Source organism: Antedon bifida, chromosome 1 (genome assembly GCF_963402885.1).
Source record: "Antedon bifida chromosome 1, ecAntBifi1.1, whole genome shotgun sequence".
Taxonomy (NCBI): domain Eukaryota; kingdom Metazoa; phylum Echinodermata; class Crinoidea; order Comatulida; family Antedonidae; genus Antedon; species Antedon bifida.
In genome coordinates, this window is record NC_136226.1 from 23,693,891 (window position 1) to 23,721,051 (window position 27,161).

At 31.9% G+C, this 27,161-nt stretch overlaps 1 protein-coding gene and 1 long non-coding RNA gene across 5 annotated transcripts; both read left to right on the forward strand.

Annotated features, from left to right (window-relative positions):
- The first annotated feature begins 3,776 nt into the window (after positions 1–3,776).
- LOC144845853 (uridine phosphorylase 1-like) lies at positions 3,777–20,141 on the forward strand. Of its 3 annotated transcripts, none has more exons than XM_078703333.1 (7): positions 3,777–3,913; positions 7,902–8,060; positions 11,551–11,709; positions 12,770–12,955; positions 13,397–13,535; positions 16,533–16,679; positions 17,691–20,141. In XM_078703333.1, exons 2-7 carry the CDS (start codon positions 7,926–7,928, stop codon positions 17,825–17,827), a joined length of 903 nt encoding a protein of 300 aa, XP_078559459.1. In that variant the 5' UTR covers positions 3,777–3,913; positions 7,902–7,925; the 3' UTR covers positions 17,828–20,141. The 3 variants fall into 3 exon arrangements, with proteins under 3 accessions (XP_078559459.1, XP_078559451.1, XP_078559466.1); XM_078703325.1 differs by having other exon boundaries at positions 7,905–8,060; XM_078703340.1 differs by lacking the exon at positions 3,777–3,913 and adding an exon at positions 7,048–7,108.
- A 2,022-nt stretch (positions 20,142–22,163) lies between these two features.
- LOC144850058 (uncharacterized) lies at positions 22,164–27,161 on the forward strand. 2 transcript variants are annotated; one of them, XR_013614043.1, is made up of 4 exons: positions 22,164–22,259; positions 24,245–24,419; positions 25,015–25,090; positions 25,871–27,161. It is a non-coding gene; the product is annotated as an uncharacterized LOC144850058 (long non-coding RNA). The 2 variants fall into 2 exon arrangements; XR_013614051.1 differs by having other exon boundaries at positions 26,163–27,161.

Here is a 27,161-nt window from a genome sequence, read left to right on the forward strand (position 1 = left end):
TAATTCCAAACGCCAATGCCAGATTCATATTCTCAAAATGTTCAATACTCAAAACCACCCACCACCTGTACTGAGTAGGGCGCCACTTGTTGGCAGATGTGTAAAAACTTTTTTTCAGCTGCTCTCAGAATCATGACTACAGTGAATCCACATGAATAATCATGATGTGATCGACGGTAAGGCCTATCATAAATTTGTTTACTCTGGATTTCCTAATTTTTAGTCGCGACTCTACAGCTCATGTTGGCATGGTCGGTCGGTAAACACTAACTCATATTCATATTTTTTCGTTATTTTGACAGTGGTTATTTATTACTTGGAGGCAAATATAAATGTTTTTAAACATTTTCAACATTTTTAAACATTTTCAGCAATTTTGGTACGGTCGGTTAGTCGGTAAACACTAACTCATATTCATATTTTTTCGTTATTTTGACAGTGGATATTAATAATTGGAGGCAAATATAATCAATCAATGTAACTGTTTTTTAAAATTATTATTCACATTTTATCACAGTTTTTCACAATTTTTAAATATTTCTTTGCGTGCAACGCGACTTCACAGCTCACTATGTCGGTCGCCGGGTGGGTTGGTCGGTCGGTCGGTAAACACTAACTCAAATTTGAGCACGCGACTGCAGCCATATGTCAAAAAGTGTGTAAATGCATTTTAATGTGCTTACGTCACTTTACTTGAGGGATTCTCTAGTTCAAGTTTATTTTCAAATGATGATAAGAAATATAAAAAATGATTCTATGCTGGTTGTCCCCTGGGCACCCCTCCCACTCAGACATTTACCTTCGGTATTTTGTACTTTTCCCCATGGACATTTGCCCACCCCCGGACCTACGGCATACCCCCGGACCTACGGCATTCCCCCAGACACCCCACCCACATCAGTATTTTATCATTATTCCAATTTCAAATTCAAATCTGTGTTTAAAAAGTAGGCCTACAGTAAGACATATTTAAACAAACTCAACGACTATAAAGTAGTAAGTTCTATAAAACTTTTCATTTAACACTTGCGTCAAATGATTTTTCTCAATAAATACTATATTTTATAGTTTTCTCTATTTTGTTTATGTATGTTCACCTTGATTTTGCGTATGATGTTGTCTTATATTGTTTTATTGTTAGCAAGATAATGAATGAAAACATCAAAGATACCTCTAATTTGTATAATTTGAACAACCAGTTCATGCCGTTCCTTCTTCATTGCTATTTTACAGATTACTGACCCATTTTGACTAGGACGATAACGATCGACGATAAATAGACAAATGTGAATTTTTCATACATAAAACAAAAATAAATATAAACACTTTTCATTCTAGAACTATAGAATAACCATAGGCTTCCTTTGATGAAAATTGTATTTTCAAACGTCCAATCAAATGTTTCAGTTGACTAACAATAGAACAGGAACGTCAAAAACAAACGGCGGATGAATTTGAAAAGAAATAGTTTTTTTAAACCACTCGTATAAAAAAAACCTGTACATTAAATCAAACGATGTTTAACATTACAAAGTTTACCTCTTGCCTCTTGTACAAAATTGAAGTTTTTTGGACAAGTAGTTCTCGAGAAAATGCAAATTCAGTTTACTTGTTACCGTACTTTAAGACTGCTCGTCGGCTTTTGAAAATTCTGTCCTATCGTTTAACACTAGAAGGTCTGAAAATATAATACAAAAAGTTGTCCAGAATTAGGACCGTGGTCCGGATTGCCTCCAACATTTAATGGAGTGGTCCTTGACCACATATATATCTATCTCTATTTTCATTTTGGTAAAGATCTTGCAATAATTAGTCGCGTGCAACGCGACTCTACAGCTCACTATGTCGGTCGGTTGGTCGGTCGCGACTGCAGCCATCTATATATGGCCTTGTTTTTCACGCTGCTGCTCTAGCCCGCTACGTCACAGGAGATGACGTAATCCGATATAAAGCAAGCAGCAGTTTTAGTACTGAGAGACTGACATTTTTGCGAAAATGGAAACTCCACTATAATTTATAGGTCCCAGCTGCTAGACCCAAAAAACGTCTGTGAAAAGAGTGTAACGGTTGAATGACAAATCCCAAAGCATTTCTGGTATTTATGAGTCCCATGATATTATATAATACTGTAAATCAAAACAGTCCAAGTTTTTGTTTGTACCATGGAATTATAGTTCCATGTTTGTACTAAAGTGACAGAAATTGAGTCTGTATTTCATATCAAAGTTATTCACTTCTGTAAGAAAAAAATAATATTTATTTATATATAAAAAGAGAAAAGAAACGTTTAATTATAACTCAAAAACCATTGTCTGACAGACAATTTAAGTATTTTTTGCTTTAAATTACATTTTTTCAGGTAAAATAACTATTATGTGATAATAAAATGACACATTCAAAACAAATTTGAAATAAAAAATATTTTTCAGAGGGACAATCTATCTTTAAAACTGTTACGTCAAAAGCGAGCAGCGTTTTTTGTAAGAAATATTTCTTGTTTAGTAATTCTGCTAACAAACAGACAGACCCAGGCGCGATCACATACCTCCTTGACGGAGGAAGTAAATGACATTGCGGACAGACCGGCTTGTTACATACAACCGTTAATGTAGAAAACACCAGCTAATGTCGAAACAGTCAACAGCTTATGTAGCAACGAAAATTGCCTCCCAGCTTATGTAGTTACTATCGGCGCCAGCTAATGTAGAAAATGTTATATATTTTACAAAAATGTCTCATTCATGTGCAAATGCATCAATCTTTACTTAGCCATCAGTTTTTCCACCTCTCGTAAGCAACCAACTTTCTAAAACGACCACACATCGTAAGCAACCATCTCTGTTAAGGGACCGCTTCTCATAATCGACCACCTCTAGTAAGGGATCCTCCTCTCATAAGGAACCACTTCTCATAATCGACCACCTCTCGTTAGTGACCACCTCTTTTAAGGGACCACGACCTCTTTCTCTCTATTAAAGGACCGCTTCTCATAATCGTCAGTGACGACTCTTTTAAAGGACCACCTCCTCTATTAAGGGACTGCTTCTCATAATCGACCATTTCCCACCACAATGACCTCTCGAAAGTGACCACCTCTATTGAACGACGACTGTCTCTATTAAGGGACCGCTTCTCATCATTGACCACTTCCGATTATGATAAATGGTCCTTTAAAAGAGACGGTGGTCGTTCAATAGAGGTGGTCACTTACCAGAGGTCGTTCTGACGGGAGATAGTCACATAAGTCCGTAAGACCCCAGTACCAAGTAATACCTATAAAGTAAAAACATAGACAATCATTTTATAATGTTTATTTTTTCATAAAAAGTATATTAGGCCTAATGTACGTCAAGTCGTACGTAGATTGGAGTCGAGTGTATACCCTTTAAAACTCAAGTCAACCTACCTTGTGACTATCCTTCGTTGTTGGATAAAGACGATCAGATGACAAACATTGAACATGGTTTTTAAGGTTTCCATCCATTATCTGGATTTCGATTGACATGCATTTTATACAGTGTTTTGAAGTTGGAGAAGTCTTAAGAATTGTTTGATCCCAGTGTTACTGAATAATGATTCGTCATTCAGGTGATTCGTGATTGCTACATCTTGGTGATTGATCATAAGAAGTCATTACTGTTTAGTAGAGTAGCCCTTTTCTCCCTTCTCAAAGATCTTATAAGATCTTTGTCCATTCTCAAAGATAGGCGAGAGAGGGCGCTATTCAATGTTTTGGTAAATCTCTTTTTTTGATCGATCGCGGCATGGGATGATAATTTAATATGAATGAAATTTATTTGAAAACGATTAACAACAACAGCTGTGTCGGTTGTACTACTGCTGCCCTGGTAGGAGTCATTGATTGCATTGGACACGTCATATCGAAAATAAGCTGTTAATTTCAATAATAACGGTAAGAATGATTATATAAATTTCTGAATTTAGGCCTAGGTCTAGGCTTGTTTATTTTAAGAATCTGCCTCACCCGTGTACGTACGCGTATACACATTGGACCTGGTGGTAATTAAATAATGTTTTCATGCTTCATCATGCATTGAGTTACAACTAAATTTACTCTGCACTTTTGGTATTGAGTTGACTACAGGGGGATCGGCTGAGCATGGAGTTACATTTTATAATTCCATGGGCTGGGTCTCTGTCTTTAACATTAACAAGGCTATTTGTATTTTATCTATACATTAATAATATAAATTATGCAATCGTCGAACGTTACGATTTTTTGTTTTGGCATTTCAGGCTTGAAAATCAAGGGTGGCGGTGACGCTTAACAACATATTTGGCTTAATTATAATATGAATAATATTTTTTTCTGTTTCAATAAGTTCACATCACAAAATTTTGCAGATTGCTAATCCAGCTCCCAATCATCAATTTAAGGTATCAGGTCAAGGTTGTTAGTCAATTTCAGGGGTGGTTGAATAATTGAAATTGATTTGCCACAAAGTCTCATCCAGAAATTTATTTTTATATATTTTTACTGAGTAAAAAATAAAGAAACCCATAGCAATCTGACATTTTTGTTTTGCATAGGTCCAAAATTATTTTTATTTGGATTAAAGATTTGTGCTCAAAAAACATGAAAAAATTTATGAAAATCAGGAATAGGCCATTTGTAATAAACTTTAAAATTTAACCAAAAACGCATTGGCTGGCAGCCAGTTTAACTATGTTTTGCTTTTTTAAATTACAGTTTCTTCAGTTTAAATATTTTTTTTTAGGATCCAATTTTTAGTAAGTGAACAACTATTATATGTGGCATATTCAACAAAGAAATGAAAAAAATTCAGCTATGTGGTCATGTTACAAGAGTAGTCAAAACAATATAGATTATCTGATAAAACTTAAAAGTAGGAAACCTTTTGCCATTTTCCCCTGACTTTTTCTTAAAATTATGATGTAAATTTCAGTAAACTGAGTTTTGTGTAAAAATCATTTATTTTAAAACACATTCAGTGGTAGGTACTGTACCTTGCTATTAACATCCTTCATTACTTGCTGACAAAAAGACTTCATATTATTTACTGGTAAATTATTACAGAAATTGAAAATGAATGCAGATGTTGGAATTTCCAAATTCTGATTAATTCTTTGTTTGCCAGAATTAAGTGGAAAGTTATGTATCCATGACAGAACATCTGCCACATAGAATAAATTGGTACATTTCAAGGAATAATAAAGTAATTAATTGTCAATTACAAATTCAACCTGTAATATTTAATAAGATAAGTTCTTTTATTCATCCACCATACTACAGTAAGTGGAAATAATAATGCCTGTTCAAAAATATAAAAAGTACAAAACTATAATGGAAACAATAAAATCCTAAAGTCCTCTGAATAGGTTGACTCTAGTGTTAAAATAATATTTCCTCTTCTTCATTTGGAAACTGTGCCATTGATACTGCAGGGAGCGTGTCAAAAGGGAAGGTTCTACTGTGTCCAACATTACACTGTATAGAAAATATTGAAATTTATTTAGTGCCATCTACAAAATGAATCAAATCTGGTTCTTAATTATATTTGTCAATCTCGGGTAATTTTAAATTTACTTTATGTTGAAACCAATACAATGATAAGGGATTAAAAATGTAATAATTTAAATTCCCCAATTTCCTGGACTGCATTTTCACTCCTGAGGACAATCAGAGCAAATATAAAATGTATTAAAAGTAATTAATTGTCAATTACAAATTCAACCTGTAATATTTAATAAGATAAGTTCTTTTATTCATCCACCATACTACAGTAAGTGGAAATAATAATGCCTGTTCAAAAATATAAAAAGTACAAAACTATAATGGAAACAATAAAATCCTAAAGTTACCAAATATTCAAATCCAATAGCCTAATCAACAAAATAATAACTTAAATTATCTACATAGGCCTACAGGTAGTATATCCACATATTAGAATTTTTAAAGCATAATTTTAAAAGAAAAAAATGAACTGCAAAGTACGTAGTAGCCTTAATTATATTTACCATTTTGAAATCATCAATTTTAACAATATGTGTTGGGAAGACAGTGTAGGGAAGTTGAATATAGTTGTGTAGCTTTATGTATGTAGCTCAATTAAAGCATTCCACAACTCAATAAACCCCCTGTAAAGATAGTTGTCACACAATTTATTAAACCAACCCAGTATGTGCATAATAATGTTATAGTGCATATACTTCACTATTCAGTACAGTATTTTAAAGGTGGAAACTGTAAAATGTAATGACAATGACAATTAATCATCAATATATCAACAGTAACCATTTTAATTGATTTGTTGAATGAATGACAGAATACAGAATTATCAGTTATGTATTGATTCCTGTTTCATTTAGCTTTAATATGTCCAAATTGATTTTTGATATTCATAATTTAACTACATATTAAGTCTACATAGAATAGTCTTTTCAAGTAAGTTATGGCCATTATAAATTGTTCTTAAGAAAACTTTATGGTTAATTAAGATATCTTTGAGTCTAACAGGTGCTGCACTAAACTGATAATTCTATGAAGAAAGTAGTCAAGAGTTGGTCCAACATTGACACTGTGTCAATGTTGGGACAACAACAATAATTTGTCTCCTTGACATCATGATGGTGCAGTCTGGGTTTGAATCTTGCCATCTTGGTAGCTTGGTGGTCTAACAGTAAAGTAAAGAAGGCTGTGAGTTTGGAGTCAAAACCGAGAATTCCTGTTTTTTTTCTTTTGTTTTTGCAAGTGTTAGCAATGTGCTGAACATTCAGTGCATTTAATGTTAGAATGTTGTAAACATTTCCTTCTGATTGGAATTTCCAATCTAAAAATAACACTTTTAACAGATGCTATTGAGATGGATATTTCCTATTTGATTTTCTATTGGCTGTCTCAATCTATTATTATAAGCCAATACAAAAGTCAATAACAATAACATGCACCAATTCATGGCTTCTAATGCTATATTTCCGTCCTAATTCATCCAATCATAATACATTTAACAACTCTTTAAAAGTGGTTTAACAACATATATTTTCGTCACTTCAACAAGCTATTGACTGATAACTGTACTGCATTGGTTACGGTAGGAATGATTTGTGTTTTACATCACTTTCAAAGGTATACAACCCTGGATTCTAGGGACCCATCAAAGTGTTTCCTTAATATGAGTGTCCTCTGAATAGGTTGACTCTAGTGTTAAAATAATATTTCCTCTTCTTCATTTGGAAACTGTGCCATTGATACTGCAGGGAGCGTGTCAAAAGGGAAGGTTCTACTGTGTCCAACATTACACTGTATAGAAAATATTGAAATTTATTTAGTGCCATCTACAAAATGAATCAAATCTGGTTCTTAATTATATTTGTCAATCTCGGGTAATTTTAAATTTACTTTATGTTGAAACCAATACAATGATAAGGGATTAAAAATGTAATAATTTAAATGTATTTTTAAAGGAGTTATAACAAACTGTTCTTCAGACAAGCCTGGACTAGTGGTCATTGTTGGGTTTGTCAAAATAATTATGTACACAGTTTTATAGAAATGGTCGAAGCAGGAGAATGTACCATCAATTGTCTTCCATAAAATAACTCTGAAAGCCATCACAAATACATTATTGCATTATTTTTTTACACAAGGTTTTGTATTGTTCAAGAGAAACAGCAATGCTCTTCTACAGCCTAATTCAAGCCTTGCTATGTTTTAGCTTTCACACCTAGTCCTATCCAATCTTGATATTCCCCAATTTCCTGGACTGCATTTTCACTCTTGAGGACCATCAGAGCATATTGATCCAAACGTCAAGAAACTCAACAGTTCTTTTTCAGAACTACATACGTGGTGTACCGCAAACTTGCTATCTAGTGTATCAACATATTGATGTTTTTAACAAATTGCCTTTTTTTTATAGTAGGAATTGATTGTGGTTTGCACTATGGAAAACAATAGAAATGAAGAAAAGCATTTCAAGGTTCCAAATAAACATCTATCAAAACTATCTGAAGATTATCTTTATCATATTGGTTTCTCATCAAAAGATGATCTTCCAAAATTGTTTGGAGATGTTAAGGTTTGTCATTTTTACCCATAGTGTTATTTTTTAGTGTTTGATCAATTATTAAATTGGAAAAATATAACTTTTCTTGAACCTACAATGTTGTACATATTTATTTCTGTCTTTTACCTGATAACACTTTCAGTATCACATTCAAACTATAATCACATATAAAAATATTCCAAAAAGGTGCAAAAACATTCAAAGAAAATACAAAAGAGGAGAAAGCAAGGCCATATACATGGCTGCAGTCGCATGCTCAAGCTAGTGTTTATATTTTTTATTCTGTCTTTATACTGAATGACACTTTCAGACCAACTGACCAACCGACCGACATACTCTATAGCGGTAGAGTCGCGTTGCACGCGACTTAAAATGTAATTGTTTCTATTTTTGTTTTTAAAATTGTGTTTTATTATATTGGAAGCTTATTCCATGCCTTTATTAAAAACATTTGTTTGCAAACTCTGATTTTGCCACTGTTTTTATATATTATACTATTCTTGAGTGAGTGGCTGAGCGGTTAAGACAGTGGAACCATAATCCAGCCATAACATCGGCAAGGGTTCGAAGCTCACTCGCTCCATGATTCTGGTGGTAGAAGTCTTCTCGGATAAGGACTATAAACCGTAGGTCCAGTGTCCACATGTAATGAATTTTTAAAACCTATTACATCTTTCGAGACAAGTAGGGGGTTACCCCGGTGTACTAGTTCACACTCAGCCATTGTGTCATGGACAGATGAGAGAGCGCCTTATAATGACTGCACTGACATGATGTGACCCTTAGGGGAGAAGTAACTGAAAAGTGTAACATCTGAGTCCACAGCGCATAGAAACTATTTTTGTTATGCGCTATACAAATTTAAAACCATTAACCATTACTATAGAGTTTTAATTGTATTCTAATGGCGGATATATACGGTATTTCCTCTTTCATCTTCTCAACATGCTGTATCTATCACAAATTTCCTTTTCCTGGTATGGAATTTCCAATAGTGATTAATGATGATAATGTTTTCATGTGTGAGTGAGTCTTAATACACACGGGGAATTTCCAAAAAAGATATTTACCATTGTCAACGAACATTTTATTGATGAAGAAATAAAAGTGGGTCGAACCTACAAAACAAAAAAAATATAAGCAAATTTATACAATAAAAGTATTGATACAATACAGTATGGTACAGTAGATCAGTTCAAAAAGTCACGTCAACAACAGGAAATAATCAAAACTATCAATTTAAGTTAAATAATGCAGTTTAAATATTGGTTTTTGAAGTTTGAAATAACTTTTACTTCAATTCAAACATGAAAATCATGGACGAACTTCCACTTCCAAAATACAATATAAATACTGTATGTTTGATTTAGTAGATCATTAACTAAAAGGCAAATGAACAAAAACAGGGAACAATCAAAGCTATCAGTTTGAGTTTTGGAAGTTTGGAAGTACATGAGGATTTTTTGGCCCGGATGTTGACCATCTCTAGACGAGAAGCAAAGCATGAGTTGTTCCTTTCTTCTTTTATTAGAGGGTTGCCAGACAAGCGCCTGGATCTGGAGCGCTAACATAACAATAAGAATAATAATTTATTTGGAAGCAAAAAATATAAAAGTAACAAAAGTAATACAATGATTTAATAAACTAAAATTAATGGAATATAAAATGAAAGTGATTTAACAAAAATAATGTTCAGTAATGGTATGATACTAAGGTTAAAATGAATAAGAAAAAAAAGTACTGAAAAAAGGTAGAAAGTGTATAGAAAGTATGTAATCATTATTGTGAAACATTGAGTGAAGGTGGTGGTGAACCTAAAAAACAATACAAAGAACAAGAACATTTCCACAGTTGCTTTCCTTTCTCCTTTTCCATGTCCGTTTGGTGAAGCCTAATAGTAGTCTGTCAATACTTAGTACCACAACAACCACCACAAAATCAATATTGTTTTTTTTCTTTTTCGTTGGGGTCACCCACATTTATTCATTCCTTTTACAAATATATATTATATAACATACATACATTTTTATTAAAATATAAAACAATAAAATTCAATATAGAAGCTAAAAAGGCACTATATCTATACATGTACATAAAATCGATGGAGTAAAAGTATGCTTTAAAAACGTACATTTTATGTTTATTGCAAGTTATAGTAAAAGTACAACTATTTATCATTTAAATTTACTTTATATTAAGAAATGTATTAAAAAGTAGCTGTTTCTTTTATTATATCTTAAATCAGTTGTACAATTTGTTTCTTTATTTCTTTTGACCTTATATTACATCCATTACAAAATCAATATTGTGATATTGAAAGTAAAATCTTAAACAGGAACTTGTAATTGTCTATGGCCCTGTTTCTGCTGCCAAGAAAATACCGTATTTAATACGGTATTTTTTGAATACCGTATTTATACAGTACCATATTTTTTTGCCAGCAGAAACTGCGCTCATAAAAAAAATACCGTATTTTGTATACCGTATTTTCCCCACAAAATTTGTGGATAAAATACGGTATTTACAAATTTATACCGTATTTTTTGTACCCTTTTCTGCTGCCAATAAAAAATACCGAATTTTTTTTGACCTGCGACAGCTGTTTTACACACGTGTATAGATATATTCGGCGAAAATGTGGAGCGAAGACGTCACAGTATTTACTATATAAATCTGTGTGGGGAGGGAGGGGAGGGGAAGCTAAAATGTCCGGCCAACTAAAAGGTAATAAAAGGGACAACCACATTTATAAAGACATTTCAAAAAAAATAAAGCAGGAGTACGGAATAGACTTGTCTCCAAAGCAAGTAAACTCAAAGCTAAAGAGTAAGCAGGTACAACATTGCAAAAGACAATAACTCGGGAAGGGAACGAATTACTGGTCCCCATTACGTTGTTTTCAGTGTTCTCACAACATCTCTATCACTTGGGCTAGGCTGTTGAAAGTGAGGCGTAAAACTTCCTTTTTGCGACTTTTAATTATTGACCAAATAAATGAATGGCAATTTGGGTAAAAAGGATGAATTTTAACACGACCACCCAAGAAGTATTGTTAGCAGAAACGGGGTACTAAAAAATACGGTATAAAAAATACCGTATTTTATACCGTATTTTTATACCGTATTTTGAGCAGTTGCAGCAGAAACAGGCCCTATATCGTATTTGATTTCTGATACCGATAATCATAAATACAAGGCACATTTGTTGTTTCAATGATCAGTATCTGTTTCTATTGAAAAGGAAACGGTTTTAAAACTGTTTTTCCTGCCAATAGAAATGGTTGAAAAAAAAAAACTGACCTAAAATGGTTTCAAACTCCCACCTTATAAATTTAAAATAGTTGAACAACTTTTCATCAAAGTTATTAATCAACATTTGTTCGCATATTGATTACAGTTTACATTAGTTTGTATCATCCTTGATTCTGCGAATTTGCTGAAGATACACATCTGCATAGTGGGGACAGACTTTTAACTTGTGGAATGTATATTTTTTGTTATAGTTTGTGTGCATGGGAGGCAGTGCAAAAAGGATGTTTGTATTTGCAAAGTTCATGCAAGAGCAACTAAATGGAATTGTGGATTGCAAAGATGAACCAAAAGATATTTGTTCTACTGACAGATACTCAATGTACAAAGTCGGTCCTGTACTAGCAGTCAATGTAAGCTGTATTCACACTTTAGGTTTTGGGCTAAGTAAATACCACTTTAAGAGTGTGTTTATTGTTTTAAGTGAAATACCAATCTCACTCTTCCCACGAAATACTTAATTTAAGGGAAATATCTCACAAAGTTTGGTTTGTGAATACTGTATACTGTAGCTATTTTTTCTGTAATTTTGTGTTATAAAGATGAGAACTTTTATTGAATTTTGTAATACTCACTGAGATTATGATATTAACCTGAAGGACGAAGAAAAAAGAATAAATATGGGGAAGATTATTATTAACATTTTATGAAACATGCTGAGTAATAATTCAATATTATTTAATTTTTTTTGTCATTATTTTGTACCCTGTAAAAAGTTTTTCCCTATTTGATAGGTTTTAATTAATGAGAAATAATATGAAGGCCTGGTCACCCTCCAACAAGAACAATTCTACTAACTGTATACTGTAGTAGTACTGTATGGTATATCCACAATCTAGTACTATAGAACTCAAAATTGGCCTTCAAGAACTGCAATTTATACTCAAATCTACAATTCAGTATACTATGCAACTAATGCAACACGACCAACATAATACAAGGAGTTAATAACAGAGCCTTTTGATATACCTGTTTGTTTCATTGACTTTTTAATGTATTGTCTTCATTTAACCATGAAAAGCGATTTGGTAAATTTCCTTAAACCCACAGTATTCAATTTGTGCATTAGTAATAACAATAATATGGCCAAACATTTTTGTGCTGGATTTTCATCAACACATTTTAATCACATGTACAAACATAATCCTGTCATACCATATTTTTGTTGATGACAATTTTTGATGGGTCAAATTTCTTTTTGTGGGTGCATGTAATTTGCCATGGCATATAGATTAATGAACTCTCCCATAACATGCTAATCCATGTTGCGATCCCACACCCTACCTACTGTACAGTCAGTATAAAAATAAGGAGTAGAAGTTGAATGGGAAGAATATATCAGTGATACAAGTAAAGTATTTATTTATCTATGCTATGTTAATGTAAGACCGCATTTCGCACTCTTTTTTTTAGCATGGTATAGGAATGCCATCACTTTCTATATTATTGCATGAAGTAATGAAACTTTTGCATTATGCAAAGTGCAGTGATGTGGTAATGATACGTATTGGAACATCTGGTGGTATCGGAGTGAAACCTGGTACTGTTGTTGTTACTGAAACTGCTGTCAATGAAATGTTTGAGCCAAAGTATCATCTTGTAAGTTGATTTAAAATTGACAATTGCAGAATGAGAAATTAGAAAGTGCCCTTCATACACTCTCTTGTCCTCTTGACACATTTTCAGTTTTCAAATGTTTTATAGAAAGAAATAATGCAATCGGCCATCATATGATTCAGTTTTCATACTGTATTCAGTGAGAAACAATTTTGATTTATAAACTGAAAATTGGCCATAGTCAAATTGAAGAATTTTTCCTGAGAATGGTGCTGTAATTGATGGTAGACTTCTACTACTGTAGTACACAGTTATATAAAGTACTATAATGTTCCTGTTTTCATGTCAAAAAACAGTTGACTTGAACTCTCTTGAAATTTGTTTTATACCATTCCCTAATTTCTTCTCACCATTCATCTTTAGTATACCATTAAATGTTGGATATTGTGTATTCATTTTTTTTCTCCTCTCTTTTTTCCTCAGGCCGTCCTAGGAAAGACCAAAAGTAGAAACACGCCATTAAGTAAAGACATGCTTGAAAGTCTATTGAGCTGTAAACAAGAAACTGATTCATTTGATGTCGTGAAAGGAAAAACATTGAGTACTTCTGATTTTTATGAAAGTATGTAACTTTTTTATGTTTCTTATTTTTGGTCTCACTCACTATTTGATGACCGATTTGCTATGATTCGCATACTGTATACTGTAATTATAAATATAATAAAATACAGGATATTAACAATTTAAATGGGTGGTTGTTGAGAAAAATATCGGTCAGTCGGTCAAGCATTTAGTTTAATAAAAAACTATACTTATATCCCAAGACGAAGTCAAGGGATATAGTATGTCTCCATGCCCTGATGAAATCCCAATCAATATTTATTTATTTACCTTTACCAATGTGGTTTGTACTGTAGGCTAGGCCAGAGTAATGCAAGTTTCTGTCTGTGCAGATGCTTTGATTTTATAAATCAAATCAAATAGTAATTGTTAAATAAAAAGATATAGTGTGTAGCCCTACTAAATTTAACAGCACAAGTAATTTTTAAAATTATTATGACCCTGTTTTCACTGCTCTGTACTCAACACCAGGTTGCCTTAAGTTTACCATATGGATATGATTGAGGCTAATAAGTATTTGGTGCTTATTAGATCAAAGGTCATGTAATATAGTATTCACATTTAAAATATAAGATAGTAATACAAGCAACATTAATTGTGTGCATATGTTTTAAATTCAGTTTAAAGAAATACTGTTTCAAACTAAGTATTTTTTATGAGATGTAGCTTCTTGGGTAGGTGTCAAAAGGTTAAGTGTCAAACAACAATAATGGTCAAGAATTGTAGATAATTTCACAAATTTTACAACCTTGACATCACAAATAGGGGATTGTGCAGGTTCAAGCTGTTATTTTACTTTTTAAAACGATAATTTGTTTCATATGAATCAAGCTTGTTTACATAGAACTGTGAGATAGTGCAGAGATGTTCTAAAAACAGTAAATATGATTAATTGATTTAAATGTGCAATACACATTTTCTTTATTTTTCTTCAAAAAAATATCTTCATGATCCCAAATTTGATTTTAGCACAAGCCTGAAGGACACTCAAACTTTAAAATGAACATTATTCCTATTCCATCAATTGTGAATTGTTGTGATAGACTCTTCCACAAAGTAAGGGCCTATACACAAAGAAGAATATCACAACCTCCCTGACCTTGGTGTTATTTTGACATAATTGGTTTTATTGTGACTGTACATATATATATATACATATAAACTAAAATCAATTTATTTTAAGTCAAACTGCCCTCTATACCCATACAGTTAAAGATGACAATGACAGTAAAATTATATCCATGGTTACATGAGAAAGAATTTTCTACACGCCTAATTGACTAATATCAAGCCATTGTAACACACAATACCAAAGGATTTAGGACAATTGTAATATTGTAACAAATGACAAAAGTTCAACATTTTTATACACTTAATTTAAGAAACTGTTAAATAATAAAACCTTCAATGTAATGTCAAAATATACTTGTTCCAAAGTAGAAAATCAATAGATCTATATGGATTTTTTGAATACAGTAATTTTCCATTTCATAGTAAAAAATAAAATACATTTCAGCATAATCAATATATATATATATATCAACCTGATAGAAAAATGTGTGACTCCACCAGTTGGTTGGGTTCCCCACTCCCCTGTCTTGTATTTTTAGGCTGTTTTAATGTTTATCAGGGAATGTTTAGTGACAATATCGGGTTGTTACAATTGCAACACTATAAAGATAGTGATAGTTGTGGATAGTTAGTAGACTGTCTGGGAATATTGCTTGTGCTGTATTTTAGACCAGAGAGTTATGGTGTAATAAAAAGGGAATCGGACTATACTTTAGTATGTGATGTCATGGGTTCGAGCCTGTCTGTGCCATATCCTTGCTTTACTCTGTTGGTCCAGAAGGTCCACAGTAGATTGTCTCATGGTGTGTTGATCTGTGTAGGCGAGGCACTGCACTGCGGCTGTAGTGGGTACGTAGAGGGCCTACTCTGAATTTCCTTAATTTCCAAGCTTGAGGATAATAAATAACTTTATACTTTGTAGTTGGATTAAAGGCTAGGGTTAATTGTATGGAAGGGAGTAGTATAAAAAAGTCCACCATTCAAGGAAATGCTGTCAAATAAGTTTTGCAGTCGAAAAGCAACTATTGAACTATTTAATCATTTTTCAACAACATCAATGCATATTAGTTTTATTGCATTCTCTTCCATGTTTCACAATTTAAGATCTTAGTATCATTTTGCTTTTTTTAAACAACAAAATAATACATAAGAATGAGAGTGATAATTGTCAAAATGCTATAAATAAAATAACAGAATCTATTTTGTATTGTTATAAAGATATTGTAAACTCATAAAAAATATTGATTTAATATCATAACAAACATTTCAGCAAAGTAGTTATGAATTGCTTTTACGCACATGGTTGTGATGGACATGTATTCATTTCTACTGCAAAGCAAAAGTGAATTACAATAAGAACTTATAATTCTGTACAGTACTGACATTTGGCTCTAATAGCATTATTTCAGCCTTAAATTTATATTTTATAATAAATTGTATTTTATTATATTATATTTCTATTTTTCAACCTGGTAGTTTATGAATTTTCAAACTTCACATTTTCTTGTATATAAAACTTCCATAGCAGTGTTTTTCATATTTATTTTGAGTAGGCTATAAATTATGTTTCCTCTGTTTAAAGCAGTTATGCAGTATAAAGCATAAAAGCATAAAATTAACACAGGTTTAAACTCTCCTCAACCATACTGTTGTTCTGTGGTAGAACAAGTCTTCTTGGATAAGGACTTGAGTCCCAGTGTACATTTATGGCTCATATGCACTTACATAAAGGTTATGTTACCCTGGTGTACTGATCCATAATTGTGAACAGAAAAAGGGCTGTTTAGTAGCAGCTAAACGCGAAAAGACCTGTATTGAAGATGAAAGTTCAGTTCGCCTTGAAACGGTGCTCACTGTAATCCATTATCTATGAATTCAATTAAACCTATAAAGTAATAGTTTATCTTTCATTTTGTTTGTATTGAAGATCAGGGACGCTTAGATGGTGCTTTGTGTGAATACACAGAAGAAGATAAGATGGAATATTTAAGAAAAGCAGAAAAACATGGTGTCAAGAATATAGAAATGGAGTCCACATGTTTTGCTGCAATGTGTGACACTGTTGGTATACCAGGTAAGACATTTGTTGATAGATTGTATAGCCAAACATATTTTGGATATGTCTGTGATTATACAAATAATGAATGTTTATGAGTGCAATAATATTATTCTTATTCTTATTATAATATTCAATTTCAACTTTTACCAAATGAATTTTTTTTTTTCATTGCACAAATATAAAACATTAATTATTTGTTTCAAACACACCTACTTTAAGGCCTAAAGCATCTGAAAAAGGAATCAATCCAATTTTGGATGCAGAGTACAACAATTATAGATGGCACACATCAACAGGTTGACTATGTGTAACAAGAATAAACACATAACAAAATTCAAACATAATGAAATTTCACTCGCATATAATAAAATTGCACTCTTGATGATGTAAGAATTTAATGGAGCAGCAATATCATGCGACCAACAATCCTCAAATCAAATGACATGAATCTACTCAGGTGTGATAAATACCCATTATAATTTTAATTCACTGATTGGTTGATGATATAAGTTTTAATTAAGATAATACTACTATAGAACATGGGTTACATCATGCAATTGTACTTCTTTTCACAATGGTGAATTGTAAAAGAAAAGTACCTACTGATAATATTATGATGTTTATTACAGAAATAAAAAATTGTCTTTATTTAACTGATCTATATATTTTTGTTCTCACAAGAATTTATCTATATCCAAACATTTTTTTTTTCCAAGTAAAAACATTATTATTTCTTCAATGATATGGATTTTTCCGTGTAGACAATTTCTAAGATTATATTGCATTGCAGGGACAGTACATTTATAAGGGTGTGAGAGGGTTCGATGCCAAAATTGTAGGCCTACTAGCTTTTTCGTATATACAGTATTATTATATTTCAAGTAAATAAACAGGACTATTTATTTCAGGCCTAGTGGTCTTCTTTAATTTCATTTTCCCTTTCTCTATGGTAGGCAATTTATTGTATTAGAGGTTATAAGGTAGTGGTCTCTTTCACTCTGTTTTGTAACAAAATCTTTTTTTTAGGTGCCATAGTTTGTGTTGCTCTGCTCAATAGACTGGAAGGCGATCAAGTTTCAACGCCAACATCAGAACTGAAACAAATGGAAATGCATCCACAGCAGATTGTGTCCAGATACATAAAACAAAAATTATCAAAGTAATTTTGCCAAATATGATATTTCTATTTTTATAGTGAAATATTATTCTATCATGCTGTATAGTTAAGATAAAAATATTGGCCTACAGTTTTCTATAATTTAAGAAATTTCAAAATGTCCGGTTACTGAAGTGTTGTAGTGTCCTGTCAAAGTGTTGACAAATTTGCAATATACATTTACACATGAATGTACGAATAATACTATTTTAAGACATTTTATGGCGATATAAATATAGAAATACTTTATTTAGAGATTTAAAAAGCAGTAAACATTATTTTATAAATTATTTAATGCTATATTCTTTTTAGTTATACTATACACCTATATTTTTTTTACTGACTGAATTTCAATATATTTATACTTAACATTATTATTATTTTAACTGTCATAAGAAACCAGGGATATCATTATTCTGTTGGAAAAACCATGGAGAAATAGGTTAACTTAAGTTATTTCTCCATGGAAAAACACAATTCTTAAGGTGGTTTACTGTACAATTATTTTGCTATTTCAACCAATTTTATTTATATTTAATTCTATCTTAAAATTCTTCTTCCAGCTTATAAAAATATATGGAGTGTAATAGATTTAATAGCAGCTGCTTTCGAAAACCACAATTTAAAAATATATTTTTAGTTTATATAATATTATATTGAATTTTCTTTTACATAAAATATCAGTTTAATAAATAAACGTATTGAAGCGAAGTCTTCCGAAATTGAATGTTGCTGCAGATTTCCTTTTTTACCCCTGATATATATAAATTATAAGTATACTGTATCTTACTTGTTCTTGAGTTCTTGATTTAATAACGACAAATGAAAATTATTTTGACCTAGTATATAATAAAGTGGTATATTGTTGTTTTTCCATATATTACTGTATGTTTAATTAAGAAATAGTTTGCATATAGTATATATATGTATAGTAGCAATATATATTCTAAAACAATAATGATCTTAAGTTTATAGTGCCTTATATTTATATGGCTTATGTCCAGGAAGAGTGAGTTTATACACTTTCCTGGTATGACAAACAAGCATACAGTACAATATGTCAAATTTCCTTGTACTTGGGAGTTGAGACCAATAGCTTTAAAGCAACAATATCTTTTAGAAGAGTAGTGTTAATTGGAAAATATGTAGCGCATAATTCTTTCAACATGCCTAATTTGCATAATGACATTGGATCATCCAATGTTTTTGTTTATGTAGAATATAATTATTTCCAAACTTTATTAATAAAGATTAATTTATTTATTAAAATGGAACCATCTATGCATCTATAATGTAAATAAGTTAAATTTACATTTCCCAAATCTTCATTAAAAAATAAACACTTGATCCCCTTCCTGCGTGTATTGGATTATTACATGAGATCTCTGAGATTATTTGTATTTGTACAAAATTTTTAGTTTTTCGTTTGTTAAATCTGAATTTTGATGATCATGGCATCAAAATATAATCCATTTGGATGTTGTAGTTATAAAGTGTTCTTAACGTTAACCACACCAACACAAAACGGTGGTCAAATAAAAGATACTTGCCAAAGTAATATATCTGTATTAAAATAGTACATCAGGGTTCAACGCCAATGGTTATTACATTTAACTTTAACGATATAGCAGCATATAATATTTATTATTTATTTTCTTTATATTGTTTACTTATTCCTAAGGGTTTGGGGTTTTGCTGTGATTATATAACAAATGAATGGATGATTCAATATATTTAGGGTGGGTGGATTTCTTTATGGAATCTACAACTTTTAAATTGGTAAATTTAATATCATATTTGTGTGTTTGTGTGTTCGGAAGTATTACTTATATAGTACACAGAATACAAGTAGATAATGATAATTAACTCAACTCAAATGTGTCCATTGTATAATACTGTTCGTAACACAATACTATACATAATATGATGATAATCCCGATTCTAAACATTCAGTATCATTATCCTAAAGTATTGACCAATAATAATTAACTTAAAAGGCCTGAGTTTGACATTAGTGACTTAATTTACACACAGTACGTAATTTTTGTAGGATTGGTTTGTTTCTGATACCATTGTGTCATTTCATTTGTGCATAATGGAAAGAATTCTTAAACCAGTTATAGCCTATATAGTTGTTTTTGTTGTCAATGGTTTGAACTAACCATCTTAACCTTTTAAAAAAATATTCATTATTTTTATTTAATTTTAGTGTATCACTGGGTGGTTTAAAATCTCTCTTTGTGAATTTATTGAAATTAATGTTATTAGTAATAAGTTTTCTTTTGCTGAAATACAAAACGATATTAAAAATGTTGACAAGATGATCTTTTCTGTTCCATTATTACTACTGTATTAAAGGTTTTGATGTTTGCTTAAGCTTGATTGTAACCCGAATGATTTACGTTTTAACTTTAAACTGGGGTCCCACAAGGATGCAAAACAAGGACTCCAGCTATTTGACCAGGGGATAGTTCAGATAATCCATCGCTTGTGATTAGATAATATTTGCATTGCCGCTTACGTCCTTGCATTGCGCTTACATCCTTGCGTCCTAGTGGGAAGAAAAACATTTTAAGTTGTTTACTTACTGCTTTTTCAAAATTGTAAATTTGATAATATTTGTTTCTAATGACTACATTTGTTATTCGATTCGCTGAGTTAAAAACAAACCCAGAACAATAGTTTGTCATAGCCTAAGGCCTAACAATACATTTTTGTTTCAAAATCAAATCAAACAACGAGTTCATTGAATGACACACTTTGGTAAAACAACAGGAAACAGGATTGCAGAATTATACACTAACAAACTTTAGTTTTCAAAACTCAAGCAACTTTGGTAAACTACAGAAAACAAGTCTGCAGAACTTGTATACATTCTATAGCAAACTTTAGTTTCTAAATATGATCAAACTCCGAGTTTGTCAAATTACAAACTTTGGTAAACTACAGGAAACAAGTTTTCAGAACTTTTAAGTTCTGATCAGAACTTAAAAGTTCTGAAAACTTGTTTCCTGTAGTACACTACAAAGTTTAGTTTTCAAACTTGAGCAACCTCCGAGTTGGCAAACATTTGGTAAACTGTGCTTCAACCTCCACAAACAAAATGTCTATATTTTTTTGAGTTCGGAGTTCACTCAAGTTTGCTACGAAGTGTAGTCTGGAATCACATACTGTTACTTCACCAAACAATGGTAAGTTTGTTAGTGAATTTCATTTTTAATAATAATAGAATTTGAATCACTCTGGATGCACATTCTTCAGCTAATTAATTATTTATAGTCTCTCAGAGAAGAGTAGAATTGAGAAAACGTTACTTTTTAAGTTTCATAATCAGATTTTTATATTTTAAAACTTCTAATATATTTTAGTCACAATTAGGCCTATAATGGTCCGGACATATGCTAAGGCTTCCGATGGACACTCCAGCCAAATTAGCGTTGACAGAATCCATTCGAAAAGTTAAAAGACCAGTGGGCAGACAAAAAACTACCTGGATAGGAAACATAAATAAAGAACTCAAAAAAGCAAATACATCGATCGCAAAATTAATGACAGACCATCAGACCACCGAAAGAGAGTCATGGAAACGATTAGCGTACGCAATGTCTACCCAAGACGAATAGCGTAACGGATGATGATGATGATGAGGCCTATAATGGCGTTGGTACAGGCATATTAGTTGGCAATGTAAAAAAAACTCACTACCAAAACACAATACAGATATATAAATTTAAGTTATATAAAAGTGAATAAGTAAGTTAAAATTACATGAATACATTGTTTCTGCGTTATAATAGTTTTTAACATTTTACATTTCTAAGTATAAGTTTTTAAAACATTTATGTTGCTTGGACCACAAAAAAAGATTTCCAAAGTTTGCTAGTGTGGACGAGTTGCCAAACTGTAGAGAACTAGTTTGCAGAAGTTCACATCAACAGTTGTAAGCTCTGATAAATGTGGTTTCTTGTGTATACTTGGATACACCAATAAATATCATGGGTGTTAGCTGGATTAAGTATGCTGCCATTGATTTGATTGATTACATGAAAGGTGGTGCATTAATATGGATCCATCCTCACATTGCACATCACAAGATATTGTAAGAAATTAGAACTATAGCGCCCACGATAAAACCTATTATTAGTCGCATGCAAATGCGACTCTACAGCTCACTATGTCGGTCGGTTGGTCGGTCGGTGAATGGCAGAAAAATTGCTTACTTTTTAAATTCAGAAATTGATTAAAAAGAAGAAAATAATCCTTATTAAGCCTAGGCACAATGTTATGCGTGAACCCTCAGCAGATAATAATGCACTGAATGCGTGCCATAGTTCAGATTGGATACTGTCTACTGATGATGAAACTGATGATACAGCAGAGATGATTATTACAAATGTTTAATTAAATAGTTAAATTAGGCTAGCAAAGTGCATACGAAGGTATGAAACAATTAAAACGTTATTCATTTATGAAATACACTACTGGACATGAAAACTAGGCATAAGCCTAATTTTAACATAAGATGATTAACGTGTGACGGTGATGACACCAGCATGATGTCTTGATATGATGAGACTGACTGAGAGTGTGTGAGACCGTGCCGGGGAGAGGTATTTTTTAGCCTAGGGCCTAGACCTATTATGAAGTAGACATAAGCCTAGCTAGCCTAAGCCTACTATTACACTACTAGGCCTAGTAGTACTACTAATATTTATTCGTCAGCGCATGACCTATCCTATCTATAATCTAGTAATAATTATATTATAATAATAAATTGCGAGGCAGCAAGGCACACTGAGCATGCGAGGCATAATGAAGACATTGCTTTTTCTACCATTCCCAAAATTGCGATGCATCGTTATCATTTTAATGTTTCCCAAAAGGCCAAGGCAGGAGTGTCTCGAAAACAGAGACCTCGAATACAGAGACCAGAGACCCGAGACCCAGGGTCTCTGTTTTCGAGTTTTTCTCGAAAACAGAGACCCCCACTAAAACGTCTCAATATTACATTATATAGGAGGTCTCTGTTTTCGAGAAAAACTCGAAAACAGAGACCCCCACTAAAACGTCTCAATATTAAGTCAATATTACGTTATATAGGAGGTCTCTGTTTTCGAGAAAAACTCGAAAACAGAGACCCCCACTAAAACGTCTCAATATTAAGTCAATATTACGTTATATAGGGGGTCTCTGTTTTCGAGAAAAACTCGAAAACAGAGACCCCCTATATAACGTAATATTGAGACGTTTTAGTGGGGGTCTCTGTTTTCGAGAAAAACTCGAAAAAAGAGACCCCCTATATAACGTAATATTGACTTAATATTGAGACGTTTTAGTGGGGGTCTCTGTTTTCGAGTTTTTCTCGAAAACAGAGACCCCTTATATAACGTAATATTGAGACGTTTTAGTGGGGGTCTCTGTTTTCGAGTTTTTCTCGAAAACAGAGACTCCTATATAACGTAATATTGACTTAATATTGAGACGTTTTAGTGGGGGTGTATGTTTTCGAGAAATCTCAAAAAAGAGACCCCCTATATAATGTAATATTGACTTAATATTGAGATGTTTTAGTGGGGGTCTCTGTTTTCGAGAAAAACTCGAAAACAGAGACCCCTTATATAACGTAATATTGACTTAATATTGAGACGTTTTAGTGGGGGTCTCTGTTTTCGAGATTTTCCCGAAAACAGAGACCCCCACTAAAGTGTCTCGATATTACATTATATAGGGGGTCTATGTTTTCGGGAAAAGCTCGAAAACAGAGACCCCCACTAAAACGTCTCAATATTAAGTCAATATTACGTTATATAGGGGGTCTCTGTTTTCGAGAACCAAAACTTCATCATAATTTTAGGGGGAAACATTCATACATATTATTATTGTATTGATAAATAAAGAAGAAAGAAAGTTGTTTACATTAGGCCTACTGTATTTAAATTTGCATTTTTTTGGTTTTCATTGTAGTTTTTCACACCACCACACACAAATCACCCACAGAAATACGGGTGTCTCGAAAACAGAGACCAGAGACCCGAGACCCAGGGAGTAATTAATGCTCCTACCCTGAAATATGTACATATACTGTAGTTTAGTTTTTGATTGTATTTTTGTTCTGTACAGTACACTAGGCCAGACTATATTTACACAAAATGTTTACTACTGATTGTTAAAAATAATTGATATAATAAATCAATATATCTGAAGAAAGAACAATGATTAAAATTTTCAAAAAGTCGAGCAGCATTTTTTGTAAGAAATATTTCTTGTTTAAATATGGTCTTTTATAATTTGTTTGCGTAACATATTTTTGGTCAGAAAAAAAAAACCCCAAAACATGGCCAACACAATTGTTTTTTGAGCCTAAACAAACTTCTATATATAAAAAAAAATTAATAAATAAAAATTCTCTTATTTTTTATTTCAGTGATAAAGTGTACATCTTGAGTTATTGATGTAAAAAACTAAGATGTCAATTCCAGCTAAGTGCTTTCAGTCTTTTATCAGGTTATGTAATTGTGACCATCCACCGCCGAAATTCAACACATCACTACCAGTTATGGTCACATCAACACTTACCAGTAGGCATAGAAACCATTTATGTAAGTCAAATGATTACTTAGTTTTTTTCAGTTTCTGCTTCCAATTTTGGCCGGCTGCCAACTCATCTTAAGATCAGTGGCATAATGCCTATAAGTGCTCACTGGCTAAACCCAAGGGCCTCAGAGCTTTAAGAGGCCCCAGTGCATAAGCAGCCCTCAATACAAATACATAGCATTGGAAGGCCCCTTGTGAGTGCTAAACCTGATGCCTTTCCCCAGTGTTGACATTGGATTCAAAATTAAACTACCAAACTAATTGAATTGGTGTGTTTAAAGAATCCATAATAATGAATATAAAATATATTTTGCTTACAATTTTGAGATTTTAATTAGAACTGTACATGGGCCTCTGTGCCAACAAATTGTAATATTCACTTTAGGTTTACCCAGGTGAATACAGTTCTATTCACTGGGGCATTTGATGAATAGTAGGCCTACTATTTTAGAGACATACTTTTACTTTTAACCAGAAGCCATTGAGGAAAATTTCATGTGTGTACTACAGACAGAGACATGATTTTAAACCAAGTATTGTCTAATGATGACGATGTTAAAATACTTAATGAAGTGAAATTATTTTATATATTTTATACAGTGATTTACAGTTCGATGTTTGGTTTATTAATACTTGTTTTCATGGTTTTGGTTTTTGTGTGGAAGATTCATTCACGGTATGCATACTGTAGATTGATTTTATCTATTTGTTATAATGTTGCATGTTTTAGTTTTAGTGAAATCCAGCATCCTGGACTCTATTGAAAATCACAAACCCTTTGAAATTCTACTTTGCCTGTTTGTCATCCTCTGTTTTGTATTAAGATAAGAATGAGATTGTTTTAACATTTTTGATTGAGTTAAACTTCTACTGAACATACTGTAGCATTTAACTTGTATCAATCTTACAGATAATGAAAACACTTTTGCAACTTTTAAAAATAGAATTGTTTTATAAACATTATGAAAATCAGTTTTGTTTAAAGGTTTGCCTAGCGAAAATAAATTTGTTTGAAGCATATTGATTGAAAAGTCGAGAAACGCAATAATTCTTTTTAGAACTACATACAAACTTTATATCAACATACAGTATATGAAAATCAGTTTATGTGTAATTAGGAACATTTCTTTGTTCTGCTTTTTTGCCTTATAACTTCTCTTTTGGGTAGAGGGCACCGCATGTTTCTATTGTCCTACTGCACCTTCTTCTATTGAATGAAATAAAATAAAACAATCTGGCCTAAATGAAAACACTGAAAAAGAGAGCCCTGTACTGGGAGAATACTAATATTCACTTTTAACTTTGTGTCAAACGTGTGTAAAATCTGTAAGAATTTCTTTCAAAATAGCATGTTAAACTAATGGCTTGTGTTGTCCTTTTATTACTTTTATTGTTTCCAACATTATTATTTGGTCGGTAAATTTTGCAATTATTTTTTCTTTAATTTAATTTTCAGAATTGCATCATATTCCTTTGGAAAGACCCCACCACCTGATATGTCTGTTGTTAGTGTTGTGAATGGAATTAAAAAACAATAGCTGCACATATTGTTTGATGCACAAAAAGGAGATTAACATTATTAATAATGAATTAAATATAACAAGGCACTACTGTACCTGTATGAGGATGATGTTCTCAGATGGTGTATATATGTCTAATTATAGATATATATATTTAATTTAATTTAATTCTACTTTGTGTTCTTGGTTTGAATTAATTTTCATTTTCATCTTTCCATTCCATAACAGGGCAAATATTAGACAAGTAGGCCTGCATCAACCTTCAACATCTACTGTATCATAATGTTCATAAACAAGGTTTCACTAATTGATTTTGAATTTAAACACCAAAATAGGAAGTGGATTGAACGAAAGTAAATCGATTTTAAATTTTAGCTGATTATTGGTTGTTGCTTTTCAGTCTAAAGACTCAAATTTATACAGTATCTCTCTAGCCAAACTTCATCAATAGTTTGATAACTTTAGTGTTGGGTAATACAATATTGACAGTCAATGTTCCTGTTATGTCTGTGCACGTTCCTACTGTAACACTAGCCAAACAGTTCATTTTTTAGTTAAATATTTCAATGGAATGCATTTCTGCTGCAATTTTCCTCATATATGATATATTTGTTGTTCTTGTTCTGTAAGTTAACATTCTGTAAAAAAATACCTTGAAATTTAAACCTTGACGTATCATCATGCTTGGCAATACTACATGGATACAAATAAGTAGTTAAACTCCGGACTTACTGTATCAATGTATAGGTCCATGATTGAATTCTGTGCTCTTGGTACACTACTTCCAATGGTTTGAAACAAATACTGTACTGTACCAAATACACCCACTCTATAGTTTTTTTCTTTTGTTAGGTTTCTAATTTACTGTATTTTATCTACTTAAAATCTTTCTTTATTTACTTTTATGAAAATAAAAAATAAATACTAATATTACACTTTAGTCAAATAGTCCTTCAGAAGAAGATCAATATTTTATTTTATTCAAAATGCTAAGGGCACTTATTCTTCAATTTTGATAATTGCAGAAAATTATCCTGTTAGTGGTTGGTCTTTTTGTATTGTTATTTAATGGAACTTATGTTATGATATCTTTACTTATTACATCAATTGTATTTATAATTTCACCTTTTTGTTATCTCCTTTCTGAATGAATGCCATACTGTATATGCTTCTAAATTGTGTAATTTGTCAAATTGCAAATTAAACAAATGAGTAATTTCCAGTGTA